Below are 17,324 nucleotides of genomic sequence, written 5' to 3' on the forward strand. Positions count from 1 at the left end.
CCAGCATTTGTTTACATGTGACCAGCTGGATTGGACACAGCTGATCACACGGTAAAGGGCTGCTGTGATTGGCCCTTTATCTGTGACCCACTGTATTCCTACCTTTGGTATTCTGGAAAGTGAATCTAATGGGAGTTATTTTATAATTATCAAATCGGCTGCTGCACTTTGCAGGGTTCTAATGAGGAAAGTGGCTGGGTGTGCATCCCTTTAGACATGATTTTCCTTTGGAAGTATCTCACCAAAATTACGTTTTTTGTTGCAGGGGGGGGGATGCACAAAATCTGGTTTGCACCTTGGTGCAAACTTCTGGGAAAACCCGTAATCCAATCACACAAGCAGGAAATTACATATGGGGGGGGGCATTCAGTACACCATCTGTGTAGAGAATGCCTCCAGGTAGCCATATTGCATTGCATAGAGAATTATTTTTTATTCAATTACAATACGACTATGCTAGAATTTTTTATTTTTTTATTATTTGCTTTATTTTCCCATGAAAGTGGAGTTACCCTTTAAGCTGCAAAATCCCACAAAGCTTTTTCAGAGAGTAAATGAAGTGTTTAAATGCTTTCCTAAAGAATCTGTTTCCATTTTGGAATTACAGTTGTATCGGCATGATCTCCTTTGACAGCCTATGACTTTGAAGCAACCAAAAACAGATTTATGGGGAGAACGTTTAGCAGCAGCAGCAAACAATTATGGCTGTACGCTAATAAAAGAAATTGGAGATGGACAAGTCAGAGGAAATGCATTTTTGAAAAAGAGTGGTGAACCTGTTTTATGGAATGACAGGCAAGGAGTTTATTCTTTGTTTAGTTGTTACATGGGTGTCACATCCTCCAGAGGACCGGGCACAGCAGTGGCATCAAAGGCTCAAGCAGGGCAGAGCATTTTGGGAAGGTGTCTTGTTTGGGCTACAGTAATGAATTATAGAATGACTATCGGCTACGCAGCTCGTTCTGATGAACAGCTGGACACGGCAGCATTGTAGAGGAACCAATAAAACATGCATGAGACTGGCACGATTCAGCCCTGTTGTCATTGATACGGATGTATGTTGCTGAGCAACGGTATGAAAGTTGGAGATAGGATAAGGTGAGCTGTGGGGGGGGGGGGGGGGGGGGGATGGGTTGTCTAGAGCAGAGCTGCACAGCATGTACTTTAGGACATCAAGTCATTTACATAAGCTTCAGATATGCAGAATATCCTTGACTAGATGCTTTTTTGGGGTTCCAGAACACCTGCATACTGAAATAGAGCACACAAGCATTCAATCATTCTAGGGTCCCCTTCTAAAGGAAAAGTTAGCATGGTCCAGCTACCAGAAACAATGGCACATTAGAATATGGTCATGTCTTCCTCCGTACACTTACCACAGGGGTTGCTCACTCAGGACTGCCTCCATTCATGGAACACCTTGTAAGGTTTTCACTGAACACAAGGCGTTCTCTGATTTAGAAAGGTGGAGATCATGACATCACTGCCTCTCACCCTTTCAAAAAACACTTGGTTGTATTATAAAAAAAAATAAAAAATACAAGGCGCTCTATGAATGGCAGTGGTGTCAAGCAAACCACCATGTGGTTGGTGTGCAAAGCAGAAGGCTCTTGCAGGACAGCTAAAGGGTTGTTGTTAGGAGCTGTCATCCACAGAGCGCTACAGGCCAACCTGAGATTTAAGGGGGGGGGGGGGGGGGGGGTCTGATGTGAAATTAATTTAATTAAAGTGGTTGTAAACCACAGACATGAAATGTCAAACAAAACATATCCTCTATAGCAGTAGTTCTTAACTCCCGTCCTCAGGAGCCACTAAGGCCCCTTTCACACTGGGGCGGTGCAGGCATCGGCAGTAAAGCGCCGCTATTTTTAGCTGCGCTTTACCGTCTTTTAAGCGGCAGTCTGCAGTCTGGTTAAAACCGCCTGCAAAGCGCTGCTTTGCCAGTGGTATAGCCATGCTGTCCCATTGATTTCAATGGGTAGGAGCTGTTTAGGAGCAAAGATGCGGCTAGCAGGACTTTTTTCACCGGCCTGCTAGCGCACCACTGCAGGTGCTATTTTTAGCGCTGTAGCACCTGAAAACCGCCCCAGTGTGAAAGGGGCCTAACAGGCCAGATTTTAATCACCTTGGGGAGATGCAGACCAGAATACTGCAACCACCGAGTAGCAAAAGATATCACCTGTGATGTATTTCACTTATCTTGCAAACCTGGCCTGTTAGTGGGTCCTGAGGACGGGAGTTGAGAACCACTGTTCTATAGCGTGTACTTGTCTCAATTCAGACAACCAAGTGTCATTTCTGTCTGCTGCTTCGTTCCTCTGCCATCAGCATGAATCACTTCTGACAAGTTTTCTTGACACAAAGAAAAAAAAAAGCGACAGGGAAGGGAGCTTGAACTGAATGACAGGCTCAGCTCTGTTGCTGTGTTCTGTGTGATGGAGGGTGAGGTGGGAGGTGTCTTTCCTCCTCACTGAGCTCTGCAGGGTAACTTCAGCTCCCTACTCCCTTTTTTCGGATAGCACAGACCAGCTTTATAAAATTCTGCACTTTGAAGAGGAGAGAAAAAAAAAAAAAAAAGGGGGGGGGGGAGGAGGAGGAGCAAAAAAAAAAAAAAAAAAAAAAAAAAAAAAAAAGGGTATATGTACAGGGATATATAGAGAGAGATTATATCTATCTATCTATAAAACAGACAACAATACATCATGCACCAGAGAAGTTAAATTTTGTGCATTATTTCCGATAGCATGGACAAGGCAACCATAAAAACAAAAAAAGACTTTATAAGTGAATCTTCTGCCAATAAATCGCCCCGCATTTACAATGTTAGGGAGGGGGAAAAAAAAATAGTAATAAAAAGGGTATGTATATTTGCCAACCAAATAAACATTTCAAGCACACATTTTCTTAAAATCCATTAGTAAATATGGGTAATGCTTCAGGAATGTACATCAGCAAGCAATGCCAGTACACAAAGCAATTGCACAGAAATAAGTTTAGCCTGATTTTGGCACTTTATATTACCCAACCAACTACATACAGTATATATAGGAATACACAGGCCTATAAGGCACCATAGGGGACACTGGGACCCAATTGGTATAATATTTGGCAGATACGTTTTTAGCTAGATTGTCTTTGAAATCCTCATGCTGGCAGGGCACAGGCTCTTCTGCTCAGAATGCGACTGCTTTCTAAAAGAAAATACTTTTAACTGTTTTTGGGCCCCTGGAGTGTAATGATATAATCTGAGATTCAGAAATGGAGGATTTATAACAGGAGAAGAATCAGCACAAGGGACACATCATGCTACTGACTGCAGGTAATGTCCCTTGTGCAAATTTTTCAGTTTTTTTTATGTAGTTACACTTAGGTCTTAATGCTATGAAATGAAAAATGACAAGTAGGCATACATGCTCCACATATGAAAGGTAAATCTGTGTTCGTAAATGAGAGAAGTGACATATTACCAAACGCCATTAGAAAATTTGCATAAAAAAAATAAAAAAAAATAAAAAATAAAAAGATCTTGTGTGGTTCCCAATCACCAGCAGCATTTAAAGCTTCCACCAGAGTGACCCTCTTCCTCCTCCTCACGCTTGTATTCTGTCTGCCTAGAGTCAGGCCATCTGCACAATCAGGGCAATATGGAAAGGGGGCGGGCACTCACAGCAACCAATCACTTAACAGAAGGCAGATCAGCGATAAATTCTGATGGGTTACAATGTGTTTGAGTCGTCCACATACTGCTCTATGTAGGCAAGAGCCATTGTGCTCTAGGCTACTGGAGAAGGCTACAGGACTTCTTTAGATCCGTTATGACCTAAAGCCGGGCCATCGAAGGATTGAAAATTCAGCAGGTTCTGGCCAAATTTTGATCCATGTATGGACCAGGATGTATGTACTGAAGTCGACCACTTGACTTCAGTGCAACCAGCCTGTCTCCTTTTTTCCATTCAATCATTGCCGGCAGCTATAGCTTCCACCGACAAAATACAAGCTCCACAACGTGTTGGGGGGGGGGGGGGGGGGGGGGGGGATTTTCTTGCAACCTGGGGTGAACGAACTGTCGGACATAAAATTTCAAAGCCAACAAGTTTTGTTTAACCACTTTAGCTCCGGAAAGTTTTACCCCCACTCTGAGCAGGCCATTTTTGTGTGGGTTTAACTGACAATTGGGCGGTCATGCAACACTGTACCCAAATAAAATTGACGTCCTTTTTTCCGCCAAAGAGCTTTCTTTTGGTGGCATTTGATCCCCTCTGCGGTGAAAAAAAAAAAAAAAATGCATCGAATTTTGTCATCAATTTAGGCCAATATGTATTCCGCTACATATTCTTGGTATAAAAAAAAAAAAAAAAAAAAACAACTAATAAGCATATATTTATTGGTTTGTGCAAAAGTTATAGCGTCTACAAAACTATGAGATTGATTTATGGACACTTTTTTTTACTAGCAATGGCCGTGATTAGCAATTTTTAGCGGGACTGCTTTATTGAGGCAGACAAATCTGACACTAAGTGACATTTTCTGGGGACCAGCGATATCAATACAGCGATCAGTGCTTAAAATACTTTTATTTTAAATAAAGCACTGCAACTGTATAAAATCACACTGGTAGGGAAGGGGTTATCAGGTGCAATCAAAGGGTTAAGTATTCTCCTAGGGATTGCAGGGACACGAGGAAAACAGCAGAACACAAGTTCTCCATTTTCCTCCCTCACAGACCACCGGTCTGCCTCTTCTGTGAACAATCGTGGGTGGCCAGCAGCAGCGGCGTGTCCAATCACAGCGGGAGCAGCGTGTGTGTGCCCCAGAGCTGAGGAGAGAACTCACATACAGGTACGCGATTTTGCACTCAAAAGCCTTAAGTTTGTTTTTATTTTTTTTTTTATTTTTTTTTTTAAAACCAAAGTCCCATCCCACGCTCAGAATACAATTGAGTTAGGCTAAACCGGAGAGGCAGACAGATCTCCACCTCAGCCAGAGGAAGATTTGTAAACATTCAGAGAATACAAAGCAGACTATGAATGGCTGAGAAGAACTCAGGCCGACTCAATGTTGTTCTGGGTGTGAAACAGAAAGTTTGTGTCCAACAGCCGGTTAAAGTGACCGTAAAGCTGGAGCTGATCTTTAAAAATGATGGGGTTTATCCCCAAGAAGCATACTTGCTTGGGTGGATGCAAAATTGGTCCGATGCCGCATCTGACCCTGGCCCCCCCACCATCTAAGACTGATAACTGAGCGATCAAACACTGTTCATTACTGAGCCCTGTGAGCAGAGAGTCTGCGACTATCAGTCACCGCTGTCTGCTCTGCCCCTCCCCCCGCACTTACTGGAGTGGCTTGCTCAGCCTCTCAGTGCTTCATTGAGAGGCTGAGCCAGGTGCCGGTCTAGGGTTGTGGGAAGATCCCGACCATATTGTCGCGATCTTTCCCAAGCCTGGACCGGCTGTGTGACTTCAGCCCCGTCTACTCAAAACGGGTCACAGGAGTGCAAAACAAACTGCGCTCCTGTGATCCCCAAGAGAACAACAGTCAAAAGGGCTTTGGCTGTACTTTGGGTTTCAGAGACAGAAAATCACTCAATCCCTCCAGCCACACTAAAACGCAAATGAAGGAATCTCCGTTGCATTTAGGCAGCAGTTGGGTGCTCAGTTCTTACAGACACTCACTCCAGGTCTGCTCAGCAGTGGCCTTTTTCACACACTATATCTGCACTCAGACAATGAAGAATTGATCCCCTGCTCTGTGGTCTAGAGGCACCCCTGCTGCTTGCCTTCCAATTTAAATCTGCTCAGCCACAAGCGTGAGGGAGAAAGAAGAGGAGTTTGAGTACTTAGCGCAGTCGAACCCTGGTCGGCCTGGAAGGACGAAGCTTCTGGTTTCCTCGATTTCGGAACAGCCATCTTTCTGCTGAAGCTCCCACAGATGGAGTGTGTTATCATCCAGCAGGGACAGGAGACGACCCTGGAAGGCAAGCAAGAAGTTACTGTACAACTAAACAGTTCATACTGAAATTAGGCTTTAAGAAAGCTTACAAAGCTGCTCGCCATGCAAACAAGAGGGGATAATTTGCGTAGAAGCCAATTAACCACATAGTACATCATTTCTGGCTAAAGCCTAATACACACAAAAAGAAAACTTGGGGGGAGGTTTCGGAGTGATCATTTAATAATCTGATTGTTAGTGCACAGCTTTGGAGAGCCGATCACAACAGTTCATGCAAAATTATTCGAGGGATAAGCATGTACATTTTAAATCCTAAGAGAACAGAACAAATAATTTTTGTTTAATAAGGACAGTAATCGTCCGAAGAGGAAAAAAAATAAAATAAAAAAGGAGAGAGAGAGAAGGATAAAGACCATGCATGCACAGAAACAAAAAGAATATTACAATACATCATCGTGGGAAGTTATATTCGGTCTTATGAGTACTCTAGTAAACTATTGATTTTCAATCTAGCATACGAAAAAAAATAAAGAGACAAGACATCAATCTGATGAAACAAATCTAATATACTGCAGCTTACTAGAAATTAGATAAGGTTTTATACAGGCTTTTTTCCCAGGATTTTTTTCTCCCCCTTATTTTTACCTGGTAATCCTACCAGCAACACATTTCCCATAGGAAAAAGAAAGTTGGCAACACGGTTTAAAATGCAATGCTGATGAACTTTGCATCAGACAAATGGACAGGGATACAGACAGCGATTCCCCCGTCTATCTGGATCAATAAAAATTGCAGAATTTTGCACTTGCCAACTTTTTTTTTTCCTGCCCATATTTGGCTTGCGGGGCATTGGACAAGAATCTCCTTGGAATCTGACACCTAGTCTCTCTGGAGAGCAAGGTTAGACAAAAAAAATAAAAATAAAAATTTGGCCCTGGACTTCATCCAGACCGGCCCATTCGAATTTTGCTAACATACACAAAAACAGTATATAAAACTGTACACAAAATTGCGCAAAAACGCATATGTAAAAACAGTCAACTATTGGGCGCAGCCACACCAGTGCCCATTAATGCAGCCTGGTCAGCGCAGCCACACCAGTGCCCATCAATGTTCCCCCCCTGAACACAGAGGGCACTGAGACTTTTTCTAAATAGCTACACAGCGGGAGATTAGCTTATTGGTGGACAGGGTTTGGGAGTCCCCGCCTGCTCTACCTCCGCCGTCACTGAAACCGGCCCACCGGGAAACTCCCAATAGCCCTGATGGCCAGTACATGCCTGCTAGAGGGTGACCTGGTTCTAGGCTTGGAAGTGAGGCACTTTTTTTCTGGGAATATACTTCCTGTCCCAGGGTGGTATTACCATCTATGGAAGAGCAGACTTGTCCCCATAGGACAGAAGGTATGTAAAGAATACAGAAGGGTTCCTCCCTCCTCTATCTGTAGTTCAGAGGTAACCTGGGCAGAAAGATACTGCAAAGTGCACACGACTATAATGGATTTCGGTCAGGATCAACAGGTAATTTTTGCACTGGTTGAACAGATATCCAAATGCTTTAAATAGTATATGTACCAGACCAGCAGGAAGCAAATATGAGCAGTTAATCGTTAAGGTTTATATTTACTTTTTAGGTGTAGGGGGGAGGTGAGTTATTGTGGAATGACGGGTCATGCCCATGCCATCGGGTATGTTTTTATGAATCTTGGTAGGGGTGTTCATCTGCCAAAATTGTAAGCCCATCAAAACTAGATTGACACACACAGCGTAAGTAAAATAAGTATTGAACACGTCACAATTTTTTCTAGGTAAACATTAAAAAAGGTGCCATTGACATGCATTTATTTTCACCATATCAGTAACAATCCATGCAGTCCATATATACAAAGAAACCAAAAAAATAAGTTCAGATATTAAGTTATGTGTAATAAAAAAAAAAAAGTATTGAACACATGAAAAAAGGGGAGGTGCAAAAGGGCATGGCAAGCCAAGAAACCGGCTGAAATCCGCCCTGCCCCTTATCAGTGCAAATTAATAGCTGGTTCACTCATCTGATTGCCTATAAAAATGTGTTTCATTACCAAGGGGGATACACAAGAAAACCGCTCATGATGGGTAAAAGCAAAGAGCTCTGAAGATCCTTGTAACCTTATTGTTGCAAAACATACTGATGCCATTAGTTGCAGAAGGATTTATATACGTCTGAGTGTCCCAGTGAGCACTGTTGGGGCCATAATCTGAAAGTGAAAAAACATAAATTTCACCATAAACCGGCCACAACCAGGTGCTCCTCGTAAGATTTCCAACAGAGGAGTGAAAAGAATTCTCAGAAGAGTTGTCCAAGAGCCAAGGACCGCTTGTGGAAAGTTTCAGAAAGACCTGTAATTAGCAGGTACAATTGTTTCAAATAAAACAATAAGTAATGCACTCAACTGCCATGGCCGGTATGTACGATCACCAGGGTGGATAAAAAAATAAAATCAGATTTTTACATTTTATTTTAAAAATCGATTTTTTAGACTTTTAATCAAAAATTATTTAAATAAAATGCTTTTGCAAAAAAAGAAAAAAAAAAAAAAAAGAAAAAATCTAAAAAAAAAGAGTTTCAATTTAAGCCACGAGATAAAACAAAGTACAGGAATATTCCTTTATTCCACTGTTTTGCAAATCTATGTACACTACAAACTGTATGACGGAATCAGTTCTGATATTGCCATTTTACAAGCCTGACGGCTTATTCTAAATAGGAAACCTTAATTTTGCTTACAAATATTCAAGAGTCTAACTACTAGTAAGAATAAGTCCTTCTATTTAAAGAGCACCTGTCATTTCAGATCCATCATGGCAGCACCTGTTAGCGGGCATCCACTCACCTGCTGCTGCCATGTCCCTCACCTTCTGCTGTCACTGCCGCATCACCAGCCATCCCATTAAAGTGATTGGGACAACCTTCTTCACTAGTGATATAAATCAGGATTTAAAATAACTTGATTTTAATCAAATCCACCCTGACGCTCACCACGCAAATGACTCCATTGCTGAAGAAAAAGCATGTTGAAGCTCATTTAAAGTTTGCTGCACAACATTTAGACAGGCGTGTTAAATACTAGGAGAATATAGGATATATAGCATCTAGATTTAGAGGAGACCAAATCTGAACTCTTTGGATGCCATAATACACACCATGTTTGGAGGTGAAATGACACATCACCCCAAAAACACCCCCAACAGTGAAGTTTGGAGGTGGGAACATCATGGCGTGGAGCTGTATTTCAGCATACGGTACTGGCAAACTTCATATCATTGAAGGAAGGATGAATGGAAAAACGTACCAAGACATTCTTGATAAAAATCTGTTGCCATCTACCAGGATGATGAATGTAACGAGGGTGGACATTTCAGCAAGCAAGACAATGATCCCAAAACACAAAGCCAAGGAAACTCAATTGGTTTAAAAAAAAAAAAAAAATAAAGCTGCTAGAATGGCCCAGCCAATCACCTGACTTGTAGCCAATAGAGAAAAAAAAAAAAAAAAAAAAAAAAAACACACACACAAAAAACACACACCCCGAGCAGTGCATGTGACTAGTTTCTCCATACAGGAGGCGTCTTGAAGCTGTCATTACCAAAAAAAAGGGATTTTGTACCAAGTAATAAATTTCAGTTGGCGCGTTCAATACTTTTTCCCTGCGCCATTCCATTTTATTACACGCAACTTCATGTCTGAACTCATTTGTTTTGGTTTCTTTGTATGTATGGATTACATAGGTTGATACAAACATGTGGTGGAAATTTCGAGTCAATAACACCTTTAGAAATGTATTTACCTAGAAAAATGGTGACACGTTCAATATTTATTTTACCCGTTGTATATAAAAATTTAAGGGAGGAAATCAACACATTCTAGGGAAGAACATACACAATTACCATGGTGGGACTAACCCAAACGCTGCAGGGTAAGAAACCCAATCATTGAGCCTACCTGTCCAGGTAAGAAGTGTAGCTGGGTCACAGTGGCCATGTCCCTGTGCAAACCTGTAAACTCAACTCCAGGGGTCCCATATCTGTAGAAAGTCAAAGTTAAGGAAAGTATCGAAAATATTAACATCCATCGGTGATAAGAAACTACCACACACACACACACACACAATCATCATGAGAGCAATATGGTGGATGCAACCATATTGCTCCATAGTTTATTTATTTATGGTGCATATTTTGGCCCCTCATCCTTATGAGTAAGGCTGCATTCACACCTGAGCACTTCAAAAGTTGTGCGTTTTTTGCCGCGATTTTGTGCAGGTCACCAATATAAAAAGCAGAAAACCACCTGTAATCTGCCCCAAAACAGCGCATGTTCTTTTTGAGCTTAGGGTGTTTTTCCAGACATTTTGCTTCAGGTGACAAAACGCTCAGATGTGAACAGGTGCTGTTGAAATGAATGGAATTTTGCTTGTTGGGCGTTTTTCGAGCTGAAAAGGCTCAGGAGTGAATGCAGCGTAAAGCCTGGTACACACACACACACACACACACACACACAGGATTGTTGGCTAACAGAGTGTCAGACTTTTGTCCAAAGGGCATGTACCAGGAACTTTTCTTGCTTACTAACGGCACACAATTGTCGGCCAACAAACACAAACGTAGTGACGTACTACATGGAATTTCAGCTTGAGGCTCACCCTTTGGGCACCTTTCTGCTAATGTAGCGTTTGGTGAGCATTGATTCAGAGCATGTGTGTTTGTACTTTGGACTTGTGTTGTGTTACAGACTTGGGTACAGACTATGCGAAAATCTGGACAACAGACGGTTGTCCACTGAAAATCCAACATTTGTTGGTGGAAAGTTGAACAACAACAATTGTCTGAAGATGCGTACTAACGGTCAGGTTTTAGGCCAACAGACTCATCACACAATTCCCTGCCAAAAATGGCATACCGGATGGTATGTATGAAGCTTTGCCAAATAGACAAAAAGAATAAATGAGGACCTGGAGCTTATATACTCCCATAATTCTTATTGAAAAAAAAAAAAAAAAAAAAAAAAAGTACTGAAACACAGAAAGCTGACCCACAGCATAGCTGCAAATGGTGGGCACAGATAGTTAGCTAGTTCATCGTTTTTATTCGGAAAGGGAGCATGATGGTTTTGACATATTGCTTCTTCTTGTGCCAAGTAGATTGCATGATGTGCATGTTAATTTGAGAAATGTGGAGCCTTTACTGAAAAGCTCCACATGTCTCCTCAAACTAACATGCACATCATGCAATCCAATTATGATTGATTTTCCAAACTACATAGCATGAGATCCTCTGTCTCAATACAAAGTCAACGGATTCCTTGGGTCAGTGGTTGTCAACTTATGGAGGTACAGCAGAGCCCCAACTGTGGCCCTTGATATCTCGACCACACAAAGTGCAGTATACGTATCGCTACAGAGAGACTGTCAGAGACTGCAGATATTCTATAGCAGGGTTTTCTCAACCAGGGTTCCTCCAGATGTGGCTAGGGGTTCCTTAAGCAATAAGCAACTTCCGCCTCTCAGATGAGTAATCACTGACGCCAATGATCTTTTTAGTCAGATGTATGGGAAGGGGGTTTATTCCCAATGACCATGAATGTAAGAGGCAATGTTACCAGTGAGTGTCACACTAAGCTAATGTGAGCTGAAGATGTAGTAACTGGCCAGGTTCCTCGAGCCTGAAAATTTATATCAAGGGTTCCTCCATGTTAAAAGTTTGAGAAAGGCTGTTCTAAAGGAAACCATGGTCAGACACTGGACCTAGAGTTGCCAACTCATCCCTTTAAACCCAAACACATTTGAATTACACAGGTTCTGAGGCTAATTAAATGCAGATAAGGCACCAAGTGAATTTAATTACAACCTTAATCAGCCACAGAACCCGCGTAAATATTATATGTGTTCGGGTTTAAAGGGATGAGGTAGCAACCATAACTTGACATGCTACAGGCTTGAATGCACACGTGTTACATGAGACCAGCAGAGATCCCTGCCATTACCCCTTTACAAATCAATGCTCTTACTACAGACTGGTGGGGTCCGGGAACCCACAACAAGTACCAAAGTGCCGCAGGTGGCTCTCAGACTTCAGCAGTTCCTCAGAATACAGCGTTGTTAAATCTGAAGGATATCTTCAATCAGATAACGCGTGTAACCTGCTTTATATTGCACAGTTCCAACAATGCCAATTTCCAAATTGTACCAAAAAAATAAAAAAGTAACTAACATTTAAATCTGACTGTTTACAGCAGCCTTTAGCACTTAAAGGTGTCCAAAAGAAATTGGCCCCTGGTATGGCTTCCAAAGACTGATTTTAGGCTATACATTTTATTGGTGCCTGGAAAGGTTGGGGGGGGCACATTGTTCCCAGCAGCCCCGACTGACTTTAGCAGTATGCAAACAGCACAGTTAGTAAGTTAGTAGAGCCTTGCAAATCAAGTGACATGACCAGCAGGGTGAATACAGCCAAGCCTATAGACAAACACCCTTTACACACCAGTCTGTTACTGGCAGGCTGCCAGGAGCTGCGTTACCCTGACAGCGAGGGGATACGGCCACATGGAGCGGAAGCAGAGGTCCTGAAAAGGGGCAGCTTGTGACCTTAATTCCAGCATGCAGTACTGATGTACACCTTCAGCTTGGGAGGAAAAAAACACACACAGCTACCCTGATCATAGCTTACTGACAGTGCATGCTGGGACTTTTAGTGCCTACATAACCAACTTGGAAGCCCCCAGATTCCAGGTGGGAAGTCTCAAATCCATCAAAAGCCATAAGGCCACCATTTCCAATTCCCCCCCCACTTCAGTGATCCTTGATTTGCCCATTTTGGGAAAATTTAAAAATAGACAAAAAACAAAACAAAACACAAACATGAGAGAAGACAAGTCTAACATTTCCAACCACCCGCCATGCAAGTCCTTGTTCAGATACTTTGTTATGGGATGACAAGCATCTTCCAATTGTGCTCTTGTGTCGTCATCCTATCACTCTCCACTCCGGGAGTCTGCAAGCAAGCTGTACGGACACATTGCGCAGGCATGGTCCAGTGTTGTAACAGGAAGCCATGGAAATAGTTTATGATGCATACGGCTTTCATAAACTAAACATTCCACACGTAAACCTCAGATCTACTTTAACATCCTCTTCCCTCTCCTTTCCCTGCATGTGCTGCAAGTTGCTGATATTGCCTGGCAACAAACCAAAAATAAACTTCCCCATTATCAAGTCTTAATTTCCTCGCATCATATAAAAAATAAAAATAAATAATAAAAAAAAAAAAAACACACACACACACACACACACACACAATGCCAGAAAAATAAAAGGGTTTTTATATAAAAATAAAAAAAAAGTTCTGCCAACTAAGTTACCTCACTTGTAACCATTATATTATTCAAGATTTATATAGCGCCAACAGTTTGCACATCGCTTAACAAAATGAAGGCAGACATTACAGTTTGGTACAAGAGGAATCAGAGGGACTGCTCGTTAGATGAGCTGATGGAGGACGTAAAACAGTGCATTAGAAGCAAGATAGGCTTCTTTAAAGAGAAGGTTTTTCAGGGATCATCTAAAGATGGATAGATTAGGGGACAGTCGGACAGATTGGCGTAGGGAGTTCCAAAGGATGGGAGAATCTCTAGAGAAATCCTGGAGGCGGTGACAAGGGAGCTAGAGAGCAGGAGGTCTTGGGATGACGGAAGAGAGCGGCTTGGTTGGTATTTTGGGACTAGGTTAGCGATATAGCTGGAGGCAGAGTTATAGATGGCTTTGTAAATTGTTAGTACTTTGAATTTTATTCGTTTGGCGAGTGGAAGTCAGTGGAGGGATTAGCAGAGAGGGGTGGAGGACACTGAATGGTTAGCAAGGTGGATGAGTCTTGCAGCAGCATTCATTATGGACTGAAGGGGGGATATTCTATGTAAAGGTAATATAATGAGGAGGGAGTTGCAGTAGTCGATGCAAGAGATAACCAGGGAGTGAATTAGAAGCTTGGTGGTGTCATTAGGTAAAAAGGGGCGTATTCAAGAAATGTTGGAGGCTAAGATGGCATTATTTGGACAGGGATTGGATGCGGGCCTGAAAGGACAGTTCAGAATCTAAAAGGTTACCCCCATCAACCCAGGCATCTGTGGACGGACTGATGGAAGGGTCATTGATCTTGACAGAAGTCAGGGGAAGGGGCACGTGGGAGGAAAAAATATTAAGAGCTCAGTTTTGGATTCAGTTTGAGGAAGGTTGACATCCAGGCTGATATGTCCGGTAGTAAATCAGTGATGCATGAGGAGACTGATGGAGTGAGCTGAGAGGCAGAGAGATTTGGGTGTCATCCGCATATAAAATGGTAGTGGAAGCCATGGGAGGCTATCAGCTGACCCAAGGAGGACGTGTAGATTGAGAACAGTAGAGGTCCAAGGACAGAACCTTGGGGGGGGGGGCGGGGGGCAATGGCAAGAGGAGTTGGAGAGGAGCAAGTGGAGTTGTAAGTGACATTAAAAGGTGCAGTGAGATAAGCAAGATTCAAACCAACAGAGCGCAGCCATGGAGACCAAGCAAATTGAGTTTGAGAAGGGGGTGGTCAACTGTATTAAAAAGGCAGCGCAAAAGGTCCAAGAGTAAGAGTACGGAATAATAACCGTTGGTTTTAGCTGTTAGCAAGCGCGAGTTTTGGGAGGGCAGTTTGTGGAGTGCTGTGGGCAAAATTCAGACTGAAGGGGATCAAGAAGGATAGTCTCAACGAGGTGGTCGCTCAGTCAGTTGTAGACTAAACATTTGGAGGCAAAAGGGAGTAATGAGATGGGTCTTAGGTTGTTAAAGATTGGAGGGGTCAAGTGAGGATTTTTTGGCATGCGAGTGACTAGCACATGTTTTAAAGTGCTGGGGACGATTCCAGTAGAGAGGGAGAGGTTGAAGATATGAGTTAAAGAGTGTAGGATAGAGCCAGAGGGTGACTGTAGTATTTGAGAAGGAACAGGGTCCAAAGAGCAGGTGGTTAGATGGGCAAGTACTGCGAATGTTTTGACCCTGTCTGCTGCTCAAGAAATTACAGGACCAGTCTGTTATCTGTCAGGAAGATTGAAAAACCAGTCAGAATTATTTTTTTTTATATATTTTTCTTAGGCTGCTTTCACACTGCAGCGGGAGCGGCGTCGGCGGTAAAGTGCCGCTATTTTTAGCGGCGCTTTACCGTCGTTTTAGCGGCGGTCTGCGGGCGCTAGCGGGGTGGTTTTAACCCCCGCTAGCGGCCGAAAAAGGGTTAAACCCGCCCGCAAAGCGGTGCTTTGCCGGCGGTATTGCCGCGGTGTCCCATTGATTTCAATGGGTAGGAGCGGTTTAGGAGCGGTGAATACACCGCTCCTTCACCGCTGCAAAGATGCGGCTAGCAGGACTTTTTTCACCGTCCTGCCAGCGCATCGCTCCAGTGTGAAAGCCCTCCGGCTTTCACACTGGAGAGAAAGGGGCCGGTTTTTTTCAGGCGCTATTTTTAGCGCTGTAACGCCTGAATACCGCCCCAGTGTGAAAGCAGCCTTAAGGCCTCAAATAGAGAGGTAACCTTAACCTAACCCCATAACACATGAACTGTTATGAAGGCAGCCCTTTACCGAGCTCTTCTGAAAAGCATCCATTTCCTGTTCAGCCCACCATCTCTTGTGACAACTGATTTGGCAACAGGAATAACTTTGGTGTTAAAGGCTTTGGACCTTTTTCTTATCTGCAAGATTGGTTTGGGCCAGTGTTAGCATAATGCAATCATCTAGCACTCACAGCAATGGCAGAGCCAGTGTTTCTTTTATGACATGTTCACTTTTGAGATATAAAGCCAGGATTTTTTTTTTTTGTGATCATGTGAAGGGATAAAAGTTTTATTGTTGTCCATGTCTCCATTGAAGAGATTTACCCTCACTTCTTGACCTACAGACAAGAGGAAGTAGAGTGTAAATCTCCCTAAAGTGGGTTGGGGGATCCCAGCTTGGACAGCAGTCTAAATTGGCCAACAATTCTTTAACATTGGTTATGGAAACAACCTGCCCACCCACTCAATCCCAAAAAGGGGGGTGGTCTAGAGCTCTACTTTAAAGTTACGTAGTAGGTAAACAAAGCTCCAGAAAACCAATGAACAGCCGAAACATAAAATAAAACCAGACTTTGCTGCAAAATTGTATTAAATTTAATATTTAAGTCAGACCTTTTCCCCGCACTCCTATTTTTTGACACTAAATGTCCTCAGTCTACCATCATTCAACCGTTTTCCTCTGAGCCAAGGTGGCACAGGACACGCCCCCCGACTTTTATTCGATAGCGAAAATAGTAGCAGGGGGATTAGCTCATTTGTCTGCTCTCCGCCTATCGTGAACCTTTTACTTCCTTGTACTGCCCCTTCCTCTTGCACGGTTTTACAGGCAGTGCAAAAAAAAGCAGATACCGGGTCACATTTTAGGTGCTTACAATGCTTTGAAGTGGTTCTAAAGCCTAAATATTTGCATTCCTTGCACTAAGGTAGGCCAATATTAGGTTAAATGTATTGCTCCCTCAGCCCCATAATACTCACTCAATCCAGAGATACGCCTGTCTGCAGGCTCCTTTCCCTCACAGGCTTAGCTGGGAGCCATCGGTTCCTACTGCTCATTTAAATTCTGTTAGAAGTAAGGGGGGGGGGGGGGCTGAGCTTTGCTGTCTGAGTCAATAGACACAGGCAGCGCATCTCAGGATCAAACACACAGGTGTGCTATGATCGGAAGTGGCTTCCTATTGTGGCACACTTAGAGGAGGAGCTAGGAGCACCAGCGGGGAACCCAAAGTTTGGGACCGGTCTGTGCAATTAGTCTGCACAGAGCAGACAAGTATAAAAACGAGAAAAAACAAAAGACAAAAACACACCATTTTGTAGTAGAGTGAATGAGATTCTAAAGCAAATGACGGAAAAAATCAAATAAACCTGAAATCTTGCAAAGAAACTTTAGAAAACCTCCACACAGCACTTCCCTACAACTGAAAAACGTCACTGTTGGATGGACTGGCCCTTGAAATAAAACTAGAGCATCAGAATAGTCATCACCATTTATGCTCCACATAGAATGTTGAATCACAACGTCATGTGTATGACCAGCTACTAGACCTTAAAAAAGGGTAACTTCACTTTCTTGGGGAAAAAAAAAAAAATGTATAGGATATAAAGTTGTGACACATGTCATTGTAATTGAAGGTTATTAAAAATGACGCCTTCTTTTTCAATCTGCAGCTCTGGAATTCTCTGTAAAATGCAATTCAATATGGCTACCTGAAGATGTTCTGTAAACCCCCCCCCAGGTATGTCATGTCCTGCTTGTGTGATTGGCATCCTGATTTTCCC

General features: G+C 42.8%; 1 protein-coding gene across 3 annotated transcripts in view; it reads right to left on the reverse strand.

The window, feature by feature from the left end:
* The window catches only part of LLGL1 (LLGL scribble cell polarity complex component 1), a 114,737-nt gene that overhangs the window by 45,958 nt on the left and 51,455 nt on the right, over window positions 1–17,324 (reverse strand). For 2 of the 3 annotated variants that reach the window (XM_077449443.1, XM_077449442.1), the window contains exons 3-4: window positions 9,931–10,012; window positions 5,837–5,967 (exon numbers count right to left, since the gene is read on the reverse strand). In XM_077449443.1, the coding sequence (XP_077305569.1) occupies window positions 5,837–5,967; window positions 9,931–10,012 (213 nt within the window). The remainder of the gene's footprint in view (window positions 1–5,836; window positions 5,968–9,930; window positions 10,013–17,324) is intronic. The other variant, XM_077449444.1, reaches the window with a different exon arrangement.

The sequence above is a fragment of the Lithobates pipiens genome, unplaced genomic scaffold, assembly GCF_037356315.1.
Source record: "Lithobates pipiens isolate NorthernLeopardFrog02 unplaced genomic scaffold, aLitPip1_a1.2 Scaffold_22, whole genome shotgun sequence".
Lineage (NCBI taxonomy): Eukaryota > Metazoa > Chordata > Amphibia > Anura > Ranidae > Lithobates > Lithobates pipiens.